At 38.5% G+C, this 15,991-nt stretch overlaps 1 protein-coding gene across 1 annotated transcript; it reads left to right on the top strand.

Annotated features, from left to right (window-relative positions):
• Positions 1-497: 497 nt before the first annotated feature.
• Positions 498-15,559, top strand: cul3b (cullin 3b). The gene is made up of 16 exons (XM_015009481.2): positions 498-796; positions 3,494-3,691; positions 7,055-7,168; positions 8,578-8,738; positions 9,131-9,245; positions 9,390-9,618; positions 10,216-10,361; positions 10,566-10,742; positions 11,043-11,213; positions 11,515-11,622; positions 11,876-12,000; positions 12,506-12,602; positions 13,509-13,643; positions 13,787-13,973; positions 14,771-14,916; positions 15,243-15,559. The coding sequence occupies exons 1-16, from the start codon at positions 734-736 to the stop codon at positions 15,372-15,374; spliced, it is 2,304 nt and encodes a 767-aa protein (XP_014864967.1). The 5' UTR covers positions 498-733; the 3' UTR covers positions 15,375-15,559.
• The last annotated feature ends 432 nt before the right edge of the window (positions 15,560-15,991 follow it).

Below are 15,991 nucleotides of genomic sequence, written 5' to 3'. Positions count from 1 at the left end.
GAAGTTCTCGCAGTGGTGCCCAAAGTCGGTCCTCGAGGGCCGGCATCCTGCATGTTTTTGTTCTCTCCCCGGTGGTAGTTACAACCTTTTCACCATGTCAATGTTCTTAGGCCTTCTAACGAGCCATCATTTGATGCAGGTGCGTTAAACCAGGGAGAGAACTAAAACATGCAGGATGTCAGCCCTTGTGGACCGACTTTTGACAAGGCAACTGCTTGGTTTGTGTGCTTTGGTTCTGTTTTTATAATTGGTGAAAAATCATCAATTTTTCATTAAAAAAAAACAATATCGTCCTTATGTGGAAAAATGCTAGATTGAATTAAAACTGAAAAAAGTCGTCACTGTTTTAAATTTAAGTACACATAGGTCTGAAGTCTATTTGGCAAGATATGTAATATAGTAGCCTCTTAATAATAGTAATATTAATAGTAACCTGGTGACAAGACATTAAAAAAAATGCAAGAAAAGCTAAAATGTTTTAACTCTTATCTGAAGTTCTCGCGTTAGCTGGGGAGCGTGATCTGCGCGCAGAGAGAACTGCAGGTATTTCGCCATTGCTGTATGAAGAGTTATCTGGCCTGGCATTCAGCTGTCAACAAAAAACTTGCGGTGTGGGACGCGGAGCTGCGGGGTCGAGGGAAAGCTCGTCAGCTGCTCCTTGAACCAGTATCCACCCCTGTCCCTCCCCGGAGAACACGTTCATGTGAATACAGAGTCTACAGACGAGGCAATTATGTCCAATCTCAGCAAAGGCGGCACCAAGAAGGACACCAAAATGAGGATAAGGGCCTTTCCTGTAAGTGCACACCGCAGCAGGTGCTCCGGCTGTCCGTCGGGCGCTCACTCAATCCCCGTGGTCTCAACTGCTGGCTAAGCGATAGTAGGCCAAACAGCTGAGTGGCATATTCGAGTTGGCTGTCCGTAAACAAAGTGCAGTCACCATATGTACCGTCGCCTGCGGTTGTTGTCGCGAAGTTGGGTGCCCAGTTTAGTATAACACCACCACATTTTCAGCGGTTAAGTGTCCGTTTTATTTTTCTAAACGAATAATTAAATGCAACTCCACCGATGGAAGCTAGCTAATACTGTCTGTCCACGTAGCCGTGGCTAACATTTCCCCCCCGCTCTTCTTGACACTTGTTTTTAACGCCTATTGTTTGCAAAGATATAACATTCATGCATTTAGGCTAAGCATGCCATAATATTACTATCTAAATGTTTAAAAGAACGACGTGTCGGTCACATGTAAGAATGATTAGCTGCGTTTCTACAGCTACCAATGGATGCTAATGACAACCAAATCCGCTAACCTAAATCCAGTTTCATTGGCATTGTATGTCTTAATGTTATTTCATGACTGAAATTGTCATATAGGGATTCTGTCCTCGTCCTCCTAACGTTGCCTTTTTCTGCAAATCACCCTAACATCTAGTTTTCAAGCTGATCTCATTCTGCATAAGCATCTCGACAGGCTATGGGAGTATTTAGCTTCTGCATCCATATTGCTGCTGAACTGGTTGTTTATGACTTGAGTTTATTATTGTTTAGTTACTTAAGGTGTTGTGATTGTGACATTGGCTTCATTGTTTGCTTGTGTCAATGCCTCCGACTACACACACTGAGTGTTGCCCTGTCTAGACAGGATCTCACAAGCTTCATGACATGCATGTGTTTGTGCATGTTAAGTCAGAAGCACACATTGTTTTTGCTCTTGCATTATTGTTTATATGTTATTAGTTATTTATTTAGGCACTGAGTGACCTGGGGGGAAAGTATACTCTAATCTAATCAGCCACTATATTGCAGCTGACCTACAAAATACCTGTAGGATGAACTTTTGGTTGTAATCCATGTTGCCAACCAGAATTTGGTTTGTTGAATTAAACCCACTCACTGTCACTTTGCCTTAATCTTCTTCTACTTTGTACCTGCAAGCAAGCTGTTTTTACACAACAACGTACTGTAGCCATGGCATAAATGATTAGTTTTCTTGGAAAAGTATTTTTGATGCAACATCTGACCACAATTGATTGTGACTTATTGCTATTTTATAATCACCAATGGTGAATGGTTTACGCCCTACCTTTTTTAAGTTATTGTTATAAAAGGATACCATAAAAATGCAGTACATTATATTGATACGTGTCCATTACAAGAAGAGAAAGAGAGTAGCCCAAGTTTGATCAGGTTTTCACGTTCAGCTATAACAGTACCTGCTGGTAGGAAAGAAGACTGCTGTTTCTTGGTCTTCACTGCAGATCCTTTATATTGGCAGACTGAAGGGGAACAAGTTGGAAGTGCCCTCCACAGCACTTTTTCTAAACGTCTACTGCAGCTTCTACCTGAATCCTTCTCGAAGTCGTATCCTCCACTTTAACCAAGATGCAAATTTTGGTTTTCTTAGTCAAAAACAGTTTACTGTCGGTAGTAAAAATCCTTCAGTCAGATTAAAAACAGCTTTGTAATTCCTAAAACAAGATATTAAGATCTGTTGTTTTCCTTAGAAGGTCCTTCCAGTAATGGATCTTTTTTTTGCAAAATTTGAATTAAAAGACAGCATTGTCAAGAACAACCACCAAATAGTTGTAAGTGTCCACTGGTTAAAGCAGCACCGTTAATTACGGTCAATGCAGGTTGTGGGAAATGCTTCATAAAGTCAGTTAGCATGTGTTTAGCGTCCAGGGTGTTGTAAAAATGATTCATCACAACAGGTTATAAACTCAGCAGCTCCATTGTGATTCCCCTTCCCATTAAGAAGGCTTAGAATGATTCTGTGGTCTGCAATTTAATTAAGTGTTTGCTAGCTCACTATTAAAGCCAGTAGTGTATAGAAAATGAAGCAGTGAGGAGAAAAATGAGCTCTTTGATGATCCAATAGAAGGCAGCGATTGACTGATGAAAAGCAGCTCTTGATTCACACACTGGTATCTGTACATTTAAAAAGGGAAAGGAAGACCAACAACCATCTCTTATCTATTGTAACAGAATGCCAAGCATGTCTTAGGATATCCTACAAAACTTTGTGGCATAGCTTGACTTGGTGCACGTTCAAAATAGAAAAAAAGCACAGGGCTAGGCTTGTAGTTTAGCTTAATTGTTACTATGGTGTTTTATTGCAATACAAATGTGCAGATTTGGCATAAATTGTAATAATTTAAGTTGAGCTGGGGTCAATTACCAATCAGTATCAACCAAACTCCCTTGTTCTAAAAAATGTTTAAGTCCTCTGTCAAAGCAATAATGCAATCTACTGCTACTTCTGGTTCCTGGTCAGCCTTTGTATACCACAGAATTATCAAATAATACAAATTAGGGTATTATACACAAGCAGGAACCGGACGATAACGTAAAAACCTCTTCTTGCCATGTAATCTATTTTATTTAATACAGAGATGTGTAAATAAATAACCAGAACTGATACAACAGTGAAGGAGATCATCTTTACTTAACTCTTTTTTGTTTTTGTTGTTGTTGGTTTGTTTTATTCTTACAGATGACGATGGATGAGAAGTATGTCAACAATATCTGGGACCTACTAAAAAATGCCATCCAGGAAATCCAGAGGAAGAACAACAGCGGCCTGAGCTTTGAGGAACTTTACAGGAATGCCTACACAATGGTGCTCCACAAACATGGAGAGAAACTGTACACAGGCCTGCGGGAAGTTGTCACTGAACATCTCATCAACAAAGTAAGAGCACAGATCACTGCACAAACAGGCCTACACAACTCCAGAAGGAGTCTAAAGGTCAAGTGATGGCAGATTGAATAAAGCACTTCCAAGTGCATCTGGCTGTGTTTTGAAAACAGGAATCATTTTTGGGAACGTTTACAGTTTTTTTGCTTTAAACCCTCAGTAATGACTTCTAGGTGACAGATTTAACCCGTAAAGCAGCCGTGGTGTTTCTTGGTTGGCCTGAACCTTCTTGGTGGATCTTTCAACACTATTTCCTTCTGATTGGTTAAGTGCTTTTCTGTGTCTTTATTGTCTAATATTTAATCCCAAGACCAGTCAACATTTATTTTATTTACATTTGCTAAATGACATATTGTCTTATCAGTACTTGATGGAGATTTCTGTTGGCTTGAGAATGAGTTGGCCGAGGCTAGAGACCAATTACTACTTAAAGTATTAAAGCAATACAATATCAGCCTCTGAATATTTCAGAGGTTTTTATACACATGGCACAAAAATGCACACCAAATCATGTAAAAATATGAGTATTTATGTTGGTAACAACACATCAATACAACTGAAATATAGTTGTTTGTTTTATGAGTGCTTCATGCACTGACACCTCTTTACATTGGGGAAGGACGCAGTTTCACACTTCTAGTTTTAATTTGTCTTCTGCACCCTTTAACTGACAGTTTGGACGTTTATTTTGAGGTCTGTGTGATAATTTTGTGACCTTAATCTGGCCTCAGGGGTTCCTACAGCTCAGAGCTTTGTCACTGCATCTTTTAGCTTCTGTTTCATCGTACTCTTTAAAAGTCAGCAGCACGTCATATTTGGTTTATATAACATGGGTTTTTACGGCAGACACGCAGCATCAGCTGTCAGGGGATTCACTTAAGGATTAAATTTGCTTCTTTAGGTGTACGTTATTGTCACAGAACAAAGATGGCGGTAGTTCTCAGTAGCATCTTTTAAACATTTCAAAAGTAAATTTTACAGTTTGTTAAACAAACCTTGTTAAAATGCAGGACCTGCACAGCAGTTTCCTCTTTCCTATGGCTGATTAGGTAGTTTCCAGGTTTATGAGGGTGGGATGCAGATAAACCTTCAGTTGTTTTAAGCCATGTAATCTGTAGGTTACTTAGAGGCCCAAATATAATTTTAACAGTACATTTTACAGATTTGAGCTTAGGGATGGCCCATCAAGATTCTTTAAGATGCAGAGCAGCTTTCAGGTACGATGTCTTAAGTTTAAAAACAAACACCATGCATTTACTAGAAAATAGCCCTTCATTCAGATCTTGATCTACATTAATGTGGTTGTGCCCTGTTTACTCAGTCGTGAATGATCTATGACTCTGCAGCATTTCTGCAGTACAGCTTTAATATGTTGCTTCAACTTGTGGTCAATTGGCACAAGAAAACTACTATGGTGTTCAGACAGTATGTCACCTTAAACAAATGGCTTTATTACTTTTTTGAAAGATACATGCTTCAGTAAACTTGCATCTCTTCAGGATGATTTTATAATCCTTTTCTAAAATGCTTTTTTGATTATAGTTGCACATTCCCTACGGTTTTCATATGACCCCTTGATAATTTGACCTGAACATGCATTTGTGTAGTCATCGATAATCATGAGGGCGAAAGTAGCAGAAAAGTTATTTTCCTCCTTTACAACATTAGCACTCTGCTTTGAAACTGCATGACTGGTGTCTTTACTGTGCTCTTCGCAGATTTTACAGCTGTCTGTGAACACAGAGAAGGTGATGGCACAGCGATCAGTACAGTCTCTTTCACAGTGACTGCCATCGTACATGATGAAAAACAATAAGATAATGTACACAGCCTGTTTTGCAGTTTTAAATAAAAAACTGACCTTGCAAAATGTGCCTGCATGGCTCACTTGAAGTGCATCTGACATAAAGTTACAGACAGTATTCGTATCAAGCATGTACAGGAGTTGAGTTCATTTCAGGAACTTTTAGAAATAAGAATTTAGAAAATTCCTGCAATTGGGATATCCCTAGCTGGAGTATAATTAAGGCTCTTGTTAAATAGCAGTGTAAGTTCAACTTTTCCAGCTGTGTATTAATGACTACATTTCAGTTTGAGAGTTATTTGATCAGACTAGAGTGTGGAATCAACTGAAGATTTTTATATGAAGTTTCAAATCTGGAAAATAATGTAAAACTGTTTTTGGTGCAATAGTATCTAGGAATTGTGACAACTTGCATCTCCTTTTTTGTGTTGCTGTATAAGCGACACAGTTGATCTTGTCTTGCCACTCCACTAGGACTGCTCAGCACACTATTATTCCAACAGCAGCATGTGTAATATCAATATGTCAAAAGGCTGTTTAGAAGACTGTGTCTGTCTGCTATTATATTTAAAGCTTTGCATGCTTGTTAAAACATAAATTTTTCCCTCTATGATAGTGTTTTGATCAGATTCAGGAATACCTCTGCCTGTTGGATGCAATCTGACTGCAGGAGATGCCCAGATCTCACACAGATGATGATACTGAACTAACTTAAAGTCCGTCTGTTGGAAGCATCACAACGATACAAGGCTCTGGAAAATCTGGATTTATGTTGTTGCTGATGTTGCAGTATTTTACAGTAGTACAAGCTTCTGATAATTCTCCAATAATTTGAAACCTTACACTCAGCCTAATCCATATTTTTCTTTAAAGCATATCTTCTACTGATATTTTACTCTTTGAAAGTTATGTGACCTCAGGGACTGAAAAACAGATTTACTGCTCATTAATATCTGTACGGACACCAGTAGAGTCAGTTGCTTATTAATTACTAATGGAGATGCATCACATCCTTGTAGTTATTCATTTTTAATAAATTAATTGACTTAAACCTTGGACAAATTAAAACTTGTAAGACAAACTCCCTATAACCTCGGCCTTTTTAACCTGCAAAATGACAAATTTCTCTGTCTCCCTCCAAGATCTGATTAGAATCCATACAAAGAAAAAGTTGGATCATTTATGTGCTGAAATTGATGTGACAGTGGGTAGCAGAGGTGATAATTCATCATCCCTGGCCTAAGGGGGAGGAAAAAAGGGAAGGTCAGTGTGCCCCGAAGTTTTTTTCTCTTCTGTGAGGCCCTGAGTTTCCAGTGCTGAGTCACACTGCAGTGTCACCAGACTGCAAGAAAAGCGGTTGTCAGTAAACGGCCAGGAAGGGGGGCAATAAGAGGCTGCGCTGCAAACAAATCACAGCTGTCTGACTGTTTCAGGTCTTTTTTCACTCTTAGATATTACATGTGAAAGGGTTATTTTGTTCTCCTGTCAGAGACAACAGAAACATTCTGTAGTACAAACTATGTGAACATTTTGTTGTTGTTTTTTTCTCTAAGGTACGAGAAGATGTCCTAAACTCTCTAAACAATAACTTCCTCCAGACGTTAAATCAAGCGTGGAACGACCACCAGACTGCGATGGTGATGATCAGAGATATCTTGATGTACATGGTGGGTTGACATGTTGAGTAGTTTCTGTTTTTAATTAACTCAACAGTTGAACTGTGTAAAGATCATCTGAAGGCAGTGGTATCCAAAGTCAGTCCTCAGGAGCCAGGACTCTCTTCCTGGTTCAACACCCCTGGATCAGATAATGGCTCGTTGGCAGCAGGAGGTAGCTACTACCATATGACCTTAAATAGGTCACCATATGACCTATTTTATATGGTCATATGGTGACCCATACCTAAAATAAGGTATGACAGCCTATATTTTAGGCCATATTTCTTTCATGTGTATGCATATATTTATTTACATATACACTTTTGTATATATATTGACATTTTCATATTTATATTTCTTGTTTAGCTTGTATGTAAACATACAAGCTGCCGTGACAGCTTAAATTTCACACTTGTGTGACTGATATAGGATCATCTTATCATTTTTCTTTCAAATATGACCAGCATCACATAACTTGCCAGATCCACTGGACACCCCCATGACTGTGTTGAAGACAGTCATGGGGGTGTCCTTGATGTCAGATGCATACCCACTAACCTGGATCTGTGAAATGTTTCCTGTGTGTATATAATGGTCTAATGATGATGTTGAAATGTCCTTCTGAAATCCTTTACAGTCTCTTTGGTTCTAGTGAATGTCGCACTCTGGTAAACTAAGCCAGCAGTAGCATCATTAAGGCGGACTGATTGCTTAAACTCACTGAAGACACACAACGTGTTGCAGTAGTTAAACTAGAACCACTATATTGCAGAAATGGCAGCAGAATTGTTAATGAAATAAAAAAAAAAAACTAATGTAACAAGTTCAGTCATCTTTGCACAATCAACATCTAATTGGAAGCAGTTCTTATTGACTGTATTCAAAGTAATATTGTTAATTTTGGATACAATGGTATACCTTACTGCTGGCTCATTGAGACCAACACACAATGACAATGTAATGCACATCAAGTTTAAATCTCTTAAGTTATAGTTTTGATTTTTTTAATTTAATAATAAACAAGCAACTTCATTGAAGAAAAGTCAGATTGGCATCAAAATAATCACACTTCATCACAAAGGTACACAGGTCAGTGCTCCGCTTGGCAAGTACTATTAGCAGTTTGTAAATGTTCATTTCAAATCCTTTGATGATACAAATGGTGACAGTTTTAATTTTGCCAACAAATTCCCTACAGACATTTAAAATGTAACAGAAGAACTGTCAGACATTTATATTAGAGACGTTTTTAAGGGCTTCAGGACCAAGCTGGCTCTTTGGTGGAACCTTGGAGGTTCATGTTAATGTCAGGTTGCAGATATTTCCAGGAGAAAATTGTTATTACAACATGCCCATCTTCAGTAAACTGCAAAATTCCCACATTGTCCCAGACTTTCTCTTTTGTTTTTGTGCCAAAGGATCGAGTTTATGTGCAGCAAAACAATGTAGAAAACGTCTACAACCTGGGGCTCATCATCTTTAGGGATCAGGTGGTTCGATATGGCTGCATCAGAGACCACCTTCGACAAACCCTGCTGGACATGATCGCGCGGGAGAGGAAGGGAGAAGTGGTGGACAGGTAGACGAGCAACACACATTAAAGATTGAATAATTCAGCATGCAGATAATGGTATAAATGTACGTCTAATTAAGGGCGGTATAATTGTGGTCAAAGAGAGACTATGTTCATTTGGAGGAAGAAATAAAGGAGCTGTTAAAACATCCATGGCCTTTCTGCCTTTGGGGGGAAAATCTTTAAAGCTGCTGACATTTTCAAATATTTATCTTCCTGAACCTCCCGCTGTGTGACTACATGGATTTTTCAAAGTAAAGAATGGATGAATATTGAAAAATGGACTGGGGGCTGTTGGTGAAATGAACACTCTCACCCTCTTTAAAATATTTTAGTTTTTTCTTTCATGTTGCTGGGTGTTTTCCCTCAACATTTGGCCTGCTTCTCCTCTCCTTCAGGGGGGCCATTAGAAATGCCTGCCAAATGTTAATGATCCTCGGCCTTGAAGGAAGATCTGTTTATGAAGAAGACTTTGAAGCACCGTTCTTGGAAATGTCTGCAGAATTTTTCCAGGTTTGGATGAAAACTCACTCTTCATAACTTATTGATTGTTTGAATTTAGATCAGCTTTTACCTTTGCTGCATTTGTACAGATGACTCGGCACATTTGTGAACCACTGCTGATATATACTCTATAAATCGCTTGTTTTCACTTAGCTGGAGAGCCAAAAGTTCCTTTCTGAAAACAGTGCAAGCGTGTACATAAAGAAGGTAGAGGCCAGAATTAATGAGGAAATCGAGCGGGTAATGCACTGCCTGGACAAGTCGACGGAGGAGCCCATCGTCAAGGTGGTGGAACGGGAGCTCATCTCCAAGCACATGAAGACCATCGTAGAGATGGAGAACTCGGGCCTGGTCCATATGCTGAAGAATGGCAAGACGGACGGTATGGGTTCACACATGTAGTATGCTTATTATTTGTGAGATTAAAATCCGCTCAAGATTTTTTATTTTTTTTTTTACGCAGATCTCATTTCACAAAGCAAATAAATAGGAAACCTTCTTTACTCGGTATTCGTCTGAGTGGTTCTAAAGTTATTTTATTTCGGCAAAATACGGCCTCTTCACTTCCTGTCAGCACCAGCCAAAAGTCTACATTATCTCATGAACATGAATATTATAATATTTGAATTTTTCAAGATGCATGTGAACCATCTTTTTCAATTTGTCTACAAGTTGCTGATGAACATTAAAGCAAATATTCATAGGTGTGTTTATATTTTAGCCCACATTTATTTTGTTGAATCGGTCTGGGTTAGAAGAAAAAAACTTGCATTAAATTCAAACTTCCCTCAGTTCTTTTTTTTTTTTTTAAGTTACTGAACTTGTGTTGTCTTATCATTATTCAATCTTGAATCCCAAAACTTGATATTCATGCTGATGAATATTACATGTTAACCAGACTGACACTGAAACACCTCAGGAAAGTTGCTGATTCAATCTCAGTCAGTAAAAATATTTTGTTCTTGCAATCTGTCCACAGATTTAGCATGTATGTACAAGCTGTTCAGTCGGGTTCCCAACGGGCTGAAGACCATGTGTGAGTGTATGAGCTCATACCTGCGGGAGCAAGGCAAGGCGCTCGTTTCAGAGGAGGGAGAAGGAAAAAATCCGGTAGATTATATTCAGGTATGAATTTAAGTGAGTTAGTTTTAGTTTGCCGAAACAAGAAGCTGTTTAAGATGGGAGAAGGAAAACGCACTGCATCTAAGCCTTAAATGGATTTTAATTTGCTTTCCTGTTGGTCTCATTCTGTAATAAGTTTATTAGTCTTCGGCTACTGTGGACTGCTAGTTTATTTCCCTCTGTTTATTACCCGCCTTCTCCATGCAGGGTTTGTTAGACCTGAAGTCGCGTTTTGACCGCTTCCTCCAAGAATCTTTCAATAATGACCGACTCTTCAAACAAACTATTGCTGGTGACTTCGAGTACTTCCTTAACCTCAACTCCCGCTCACCTGAATACCTCTCGCTCTTCATCGATGACAAACTGAAGAAGGGGGTGAAAGGGGTGAGTTTCTTTTGAAAGCTCCACTTGAACTTTGTCAGAATGTCCCTTTAGCGTTACTGCTAGCCTGGTGTGGCATGGGAACTGCACTGAAAAGTCATCACCTCACTTCAGTAGGTCCTTTTTGGTATCGTTCTAAATCAGATTACATTAAAGATTTCCTAGAGTTTTTGTGGGTTTGCTCTGCTTATTTACTTTTTTTTATTTTTTTTTTATTGAAACCTACGCTTGAAGGATTAATATAGGAGATAATAAAATTGTGGTTGTGTGGGGGGTTGCTGACCCTGTCCTGCTTTTATTCAGCTAACGGAGCAGGAGGTGGAGTCCATACTGGACAAGGCCATGGTGTTGTTCCGCTTCATGCAGGAGAAGGACGTGTTTGAACGGTATTACAAGCAGCACCTGGCTCGACGGTTGCTCACCAACAAGAGCGTCTCAGATGATTCAGAAAAGAACATGATCTCCAAGCTAAAGGTGAGCAGCACCTTTGATGCTCCTAGAAATTGTTTTAAGAGCAATGGTGAGAAAAATGAATGACTACCTAAAAGGATCTCGCAAAGAATAATTACTGCTGTGTACAATATATATATTCTCAAGATTTGTCTTCAATTAACCAGCTGCTTGAACTAAAAACATTAAGTGCTTCTTTATGTGAGTAGGTGCACACAGTATAATAAATGCAAAATATCTGACTCTTTGTATTTCTGTAGATATTGACTTGAAATATGCATCTTTATATTTTACTGTAATGTCTGCTTTGTTCTCTGTCATTCAGACTGAGTGTGGCTGTCAGTTCACCTCTAAACTAGAGGGAATGTTCCGGGACATGAGCATCTCCAACACCACCATGGATGAGTTCAGGCAACATCTCCAGACCACTGGGGTGAGGATGCACCACATGCTGCAGACTAGCTGGATTATTTTCTCTCTGCAGTCAGTGCTCTAAGGCTTGCAGCTCTGTTGCACTCTTCAGTATTTATCACAGTATCAAACTGATGATTAAAAATTGTAATCTTGCTAGTTTTGCTACAACTTTTGTACCTAGTTTGTGTCAATCTAGTCTTCTCAAAGGCCTGTTTTCAGAGTGTTTTTTTCTAAAACTGATTGTGTGCGATTTCTGTTTTGTCAAACCTCAGGTTTCTCTTGGAGGGGTTGATCTCACTGTGAGGGTCCTGACTACAGGATACTGGCCTACACAATCAGCAACACCAAAGTGCAATATTCCCCCTTCACCACGTCACGCATTTGAAGTTTTCAGAAGGTTTGTCATTTGTACACTTAACACAATTTAGCTAGACTGTTTTTTTAAGCTATAACTGTTTTATTTGTTGTGCTGAGTTTACCACATGGTTTACCAAACCACGTGGCTTTCTTCTAACTCTACTAAATAGTGTTCTTTGCCTTTTGTTTAATATCCTCCTGTTAATCAATGTTTGTTTGGTAAACATTTAAGTTTTTACTGTATTCCATCAAGCAATAATCAAGTTTTTCCTGGATGTTCAGAGAAATTACTTTCATCATCAGTTTAATTTGAGAGGAAAAGCTTTATTCCAGTTCTATGCAGTCTACTCCAGATAACTGCTGAACTGGCATTTTGTTTACTGCTGTTTACTGCCTTGACATCAGGCCAATGTCAGTGAGTCTCCATTTCACTTTGTGCAGCATTCTCACCTGTGTGCCTCCAGTGCTGTGCTAGCTCTTTGCTGGTGGCAACCTCTTGACTTGGTATTGGAAGTTAACTAAATCCTGATTTCCTCTGGTTGCAGGTTTTATCTTGGTAAGCACAGTGGTAGACAACTCACCTTACAGCACCATATGGGTTCTGCAGATTTAAATGCCACCTTCTATGGTCCCATCAAAAAGGTATGTAGGGAGAATCTGTCTGACATCAAAGATCTTCAAACAGGAAATTTTATCAAAGGATCTTAAATTCGAAACACTTGTGTTAGATTTTACATGTTTTAATCGTGTTATGTTAAATGTTCTCTCATTTCTTTAGTAGGAGTTATGATATTTACAATTCTATGTAAAAAGTTTTTGGCCCTTGCAGATATTTTTTCCTTTTATGCCACAATTAGATGCTTGATATAATCAAATTTTAATGTTGGAGAAAACACCAAGTCAACATTAAGATAGTTTTCAAATTATCATCTTATTTATCAAGAAGAAAAAACTATTCAAATCATTCTGACACTGCATGAAATTGTTAATTGTGATTAACTGCATTTTTATTAAGCAAAGTTAAATTTCCTTTGCATGGATCAAGAATTAAAAACATCACTTAAACAAAACTTGTCTGACAACACAAAGCAGACCAAAGTATGCCAAAAAGCAGCACACTGGTTTAAGGAAGAATTGGTTTGGATAGTTTCATCTCTTAATAAATTAAACAAATCATCACTTGAAATCAAATTTTTTGTGTTACTGAGCGTAACTTTGTGTGACATTACCATTTGTTGATCTAAAACGTTTAGGTGTGAGAAGAAGCAAAAAAAGGAAAAAGAACTGAAAGGGGTCAAATGATACTTTTGTGGAACTGTAATTGTTTATATAAGATTTCATTCTAAAATTTAACAAATACAAATAATAATGGGCAGCTCAATTTTTGCAAATCAAATGTTAAACTGAACGACACTTTCAAGTATTCTCTCATTTCACACATTTGAAGTTGAAAATGTCTTTTCAGTCATATTTTAGTGGGTTCTTGCTTTTTTTCTTGTCAGTATTTGAGTAGTTCTTTTCTATAATGAGCCTGTAATGTATCGACAGGAGGACGGGTCAGAAGTCGGAGTGGGCGGGGCCCAGGTGACGGGCTCCAACACCAGAAAGCACATCCTGCAAGTGTCCACCTTTCAGATGACCATTCTCATGCTTTTCAACAACAGGGAGAAGTCCACTTTTGAGGTACGTCACACCCTGCTGTCCTCATCACTTCAACATGCGTCACGCTTACATTTTCATATAATACGCAGAAATACAGTTATAAAGGTTTCAGGTTCTTCTCCCTGTCGTAGTAGTTTTTTGTAATGAAACTGTTTTCAAAACAGGAAATCCAGCAGGAGACGGATATCCCTGAGAGGGAGCTGGTGCGAGCGCTGCAGTCTCTGGCCTGTGGGAAGCCCACACAGAGAGTTCTCACCAAAGAGCCCAAATCTAAGGAGATTGAAAATGGCCATGTGTTTACAGTCAATGACCAGTTTACCTCTAAACTGCACCGGGTCAAAATTCAGACAGGTACGCAGAGTACCATCTTGCAAACCGTGCTGTTTTCTGTACTTAAAACTAATGCTCAGTGTTGATGCGTTTTTTATTATTATTATTATTATTAAATGTGTCCATTCACACAAAAAGTAATCACAAGATTACCCACATTTATGCATCAAAGCATTTTGTTCTTGCCCTTACTCAGATTTTTATTGAACTCACAAATGTCCACCAAAATGTTGGCAGTTCTTATGTTTGATGGATTTAATGAGAAAAATATATCTAACCTGCTGATCCCTAATTAGACTTAATGGGGAAAATGAACCCCTCCAGTCGGCGGCTGATCAACTGGTTCACCACCGATTTTTGTTACTGTCTGTTGATGAATGAGCTTACCTTTTTGTCAGTGAGTCAATTATTATATTTCTCCCAACAATTTAACTGAAATTCACGATTGGTGTTGAGCTGTATCTTGTACTAATAAAGTGAATTGTCACACTTGCTGGCATATCGTCATCTTAGCTTTAGGATCGACCGTTTTTTTTTTGTTTTTTTTTTGTTTTGTTTTAGATTGCAGTAGAAATTTATATTGTCTATTTACTTTTAGGATCTAGGAGAAATATTTTCAGCTAGATTCTGTTCTGTAAACACTGTTTGAGGCCGTGATGAACATAAAACCAGTCGTAGATGGCGCAGAAAACAATGCATTAAGCATAAATCTTTCCAGCAATGTTTTCCAGGCTTTATTAAACATGTGGACTGGCAGTAAAGCAGCTGTTCTTTTTCTGTTGCATTTCATTCAATAACTGTTGTGCTTCTTCTTGTAGTGGCTGCTAAACAAGGAGAGTCTGATCCGGAGAGGAAGGAGACGCGACAGAAAGTTGACGATGACAGAAAGCATGAGATTGAAGCAGCCATTGTTCGCATCATGAAATCTAGAAAGAAGATGCAGCACAATGTCCTAGTAGCAGAGGTAAGTCTGTGGCTTTGAGTCCAAAGAGCAGTGACTGTTCATGTAAAGGCAGATTTATGAAAATATATTGAGTTCACATTCCCTTCAGAAGGTTTAGTAATTTTTGCTGCTTATATTTAAATACTTCAGCAGCTCAGCTACCTGATCAGCTTAAAGCATTCACGTGCCTTTTATTGTAACAATAAAAATCTGTTTAAATTTATTTATTTACTTTTTACTTCCTGAAAGTTAACCAACTAATATTTCATGTTACAGACTTAGAATGACGACAGCATAATACAAAATTTAGCTTTTGGCTCTGATTTCTACTTTCCGTGTCTCCACAGGTCACACAGCAGTTGCGAGCGCGATTCCTTCCTAGTCCAGTAGTCATCAAGAAGCGAATTGAAGGACTCATTGAGAGGGAATATTTGGCAAGAACACCAGAGGACCGCAAAGTGTACACTTATGTAGCATAACCAGTAAATCCACTGAAAGCTAGCTTCAAGTTGAAACTGAGGGCCTTGTTTTTGTGGACTGCTAAGTGTTTGATGAACTTTGGAAATGCTCTCATCATTCGGGACACACTGGGAAGCTTGACCTTTCTTCCATAAATGTGTTTTAAAAAAAGAAGAAAAAAAAAAGAGGGGAAAATCATGCAAAAGATGGCGAAGTTTTCTAGCAATATTAGATTTCTTCTGCTGAAAGAAATGAAAAGAGGGGAATATAGTTTTGTAACAAACACACAAAAAATCCTGTTTCTTGTGGCCTTTGGAGAGACCTGTCTGTTTGCCAATTAGCTACACACAGTGAAGAATAGCAAACACAGGGCTACATGGAGACGGAGAAAACATCTGAACTCACTCCCCTGTTTTAAATGTTGATGTCAATGTGTTATGTTTGTGTTTCGTGGCACAATAACGGCTGTACAGGTTGGACAGTCTTGGCCTTTTCCTCACAGAGGAGTTTTAGATTTAAATAAAAAGATGAACTGTGGTAACTGGTGCAGACCTGCTTTACAACCGCGGCAAAACACATACATTTTGAATATTTCAGAAACAGTGATAGTTGTTTAATTTATTTTTGAAAGTTTGAC

The sequence above is a fragment of the Poecilia mexicana genome, unplaced genomic scaffold, assembly GCF_051168715.1.
Source record: "Poecilia mexicana isolate PSO_F unplaced genomic scaffold, ASM5116871v1 scaffold_13, whole genome shotgun sequence".
NCBI classification, from domain to species: domain Eukaryota; kingdom Metazoa; phylum Chordata; class Actinopteri; order Cyprinodontiformes; family Poeciliidae; genus Poecilia; species Poecilia mexicana.
The sequence above is the reverse complement of the archived record's forward strand: the minus strand, read 5'-3'. Positions and strand labels throughout refer to the sequence as shown.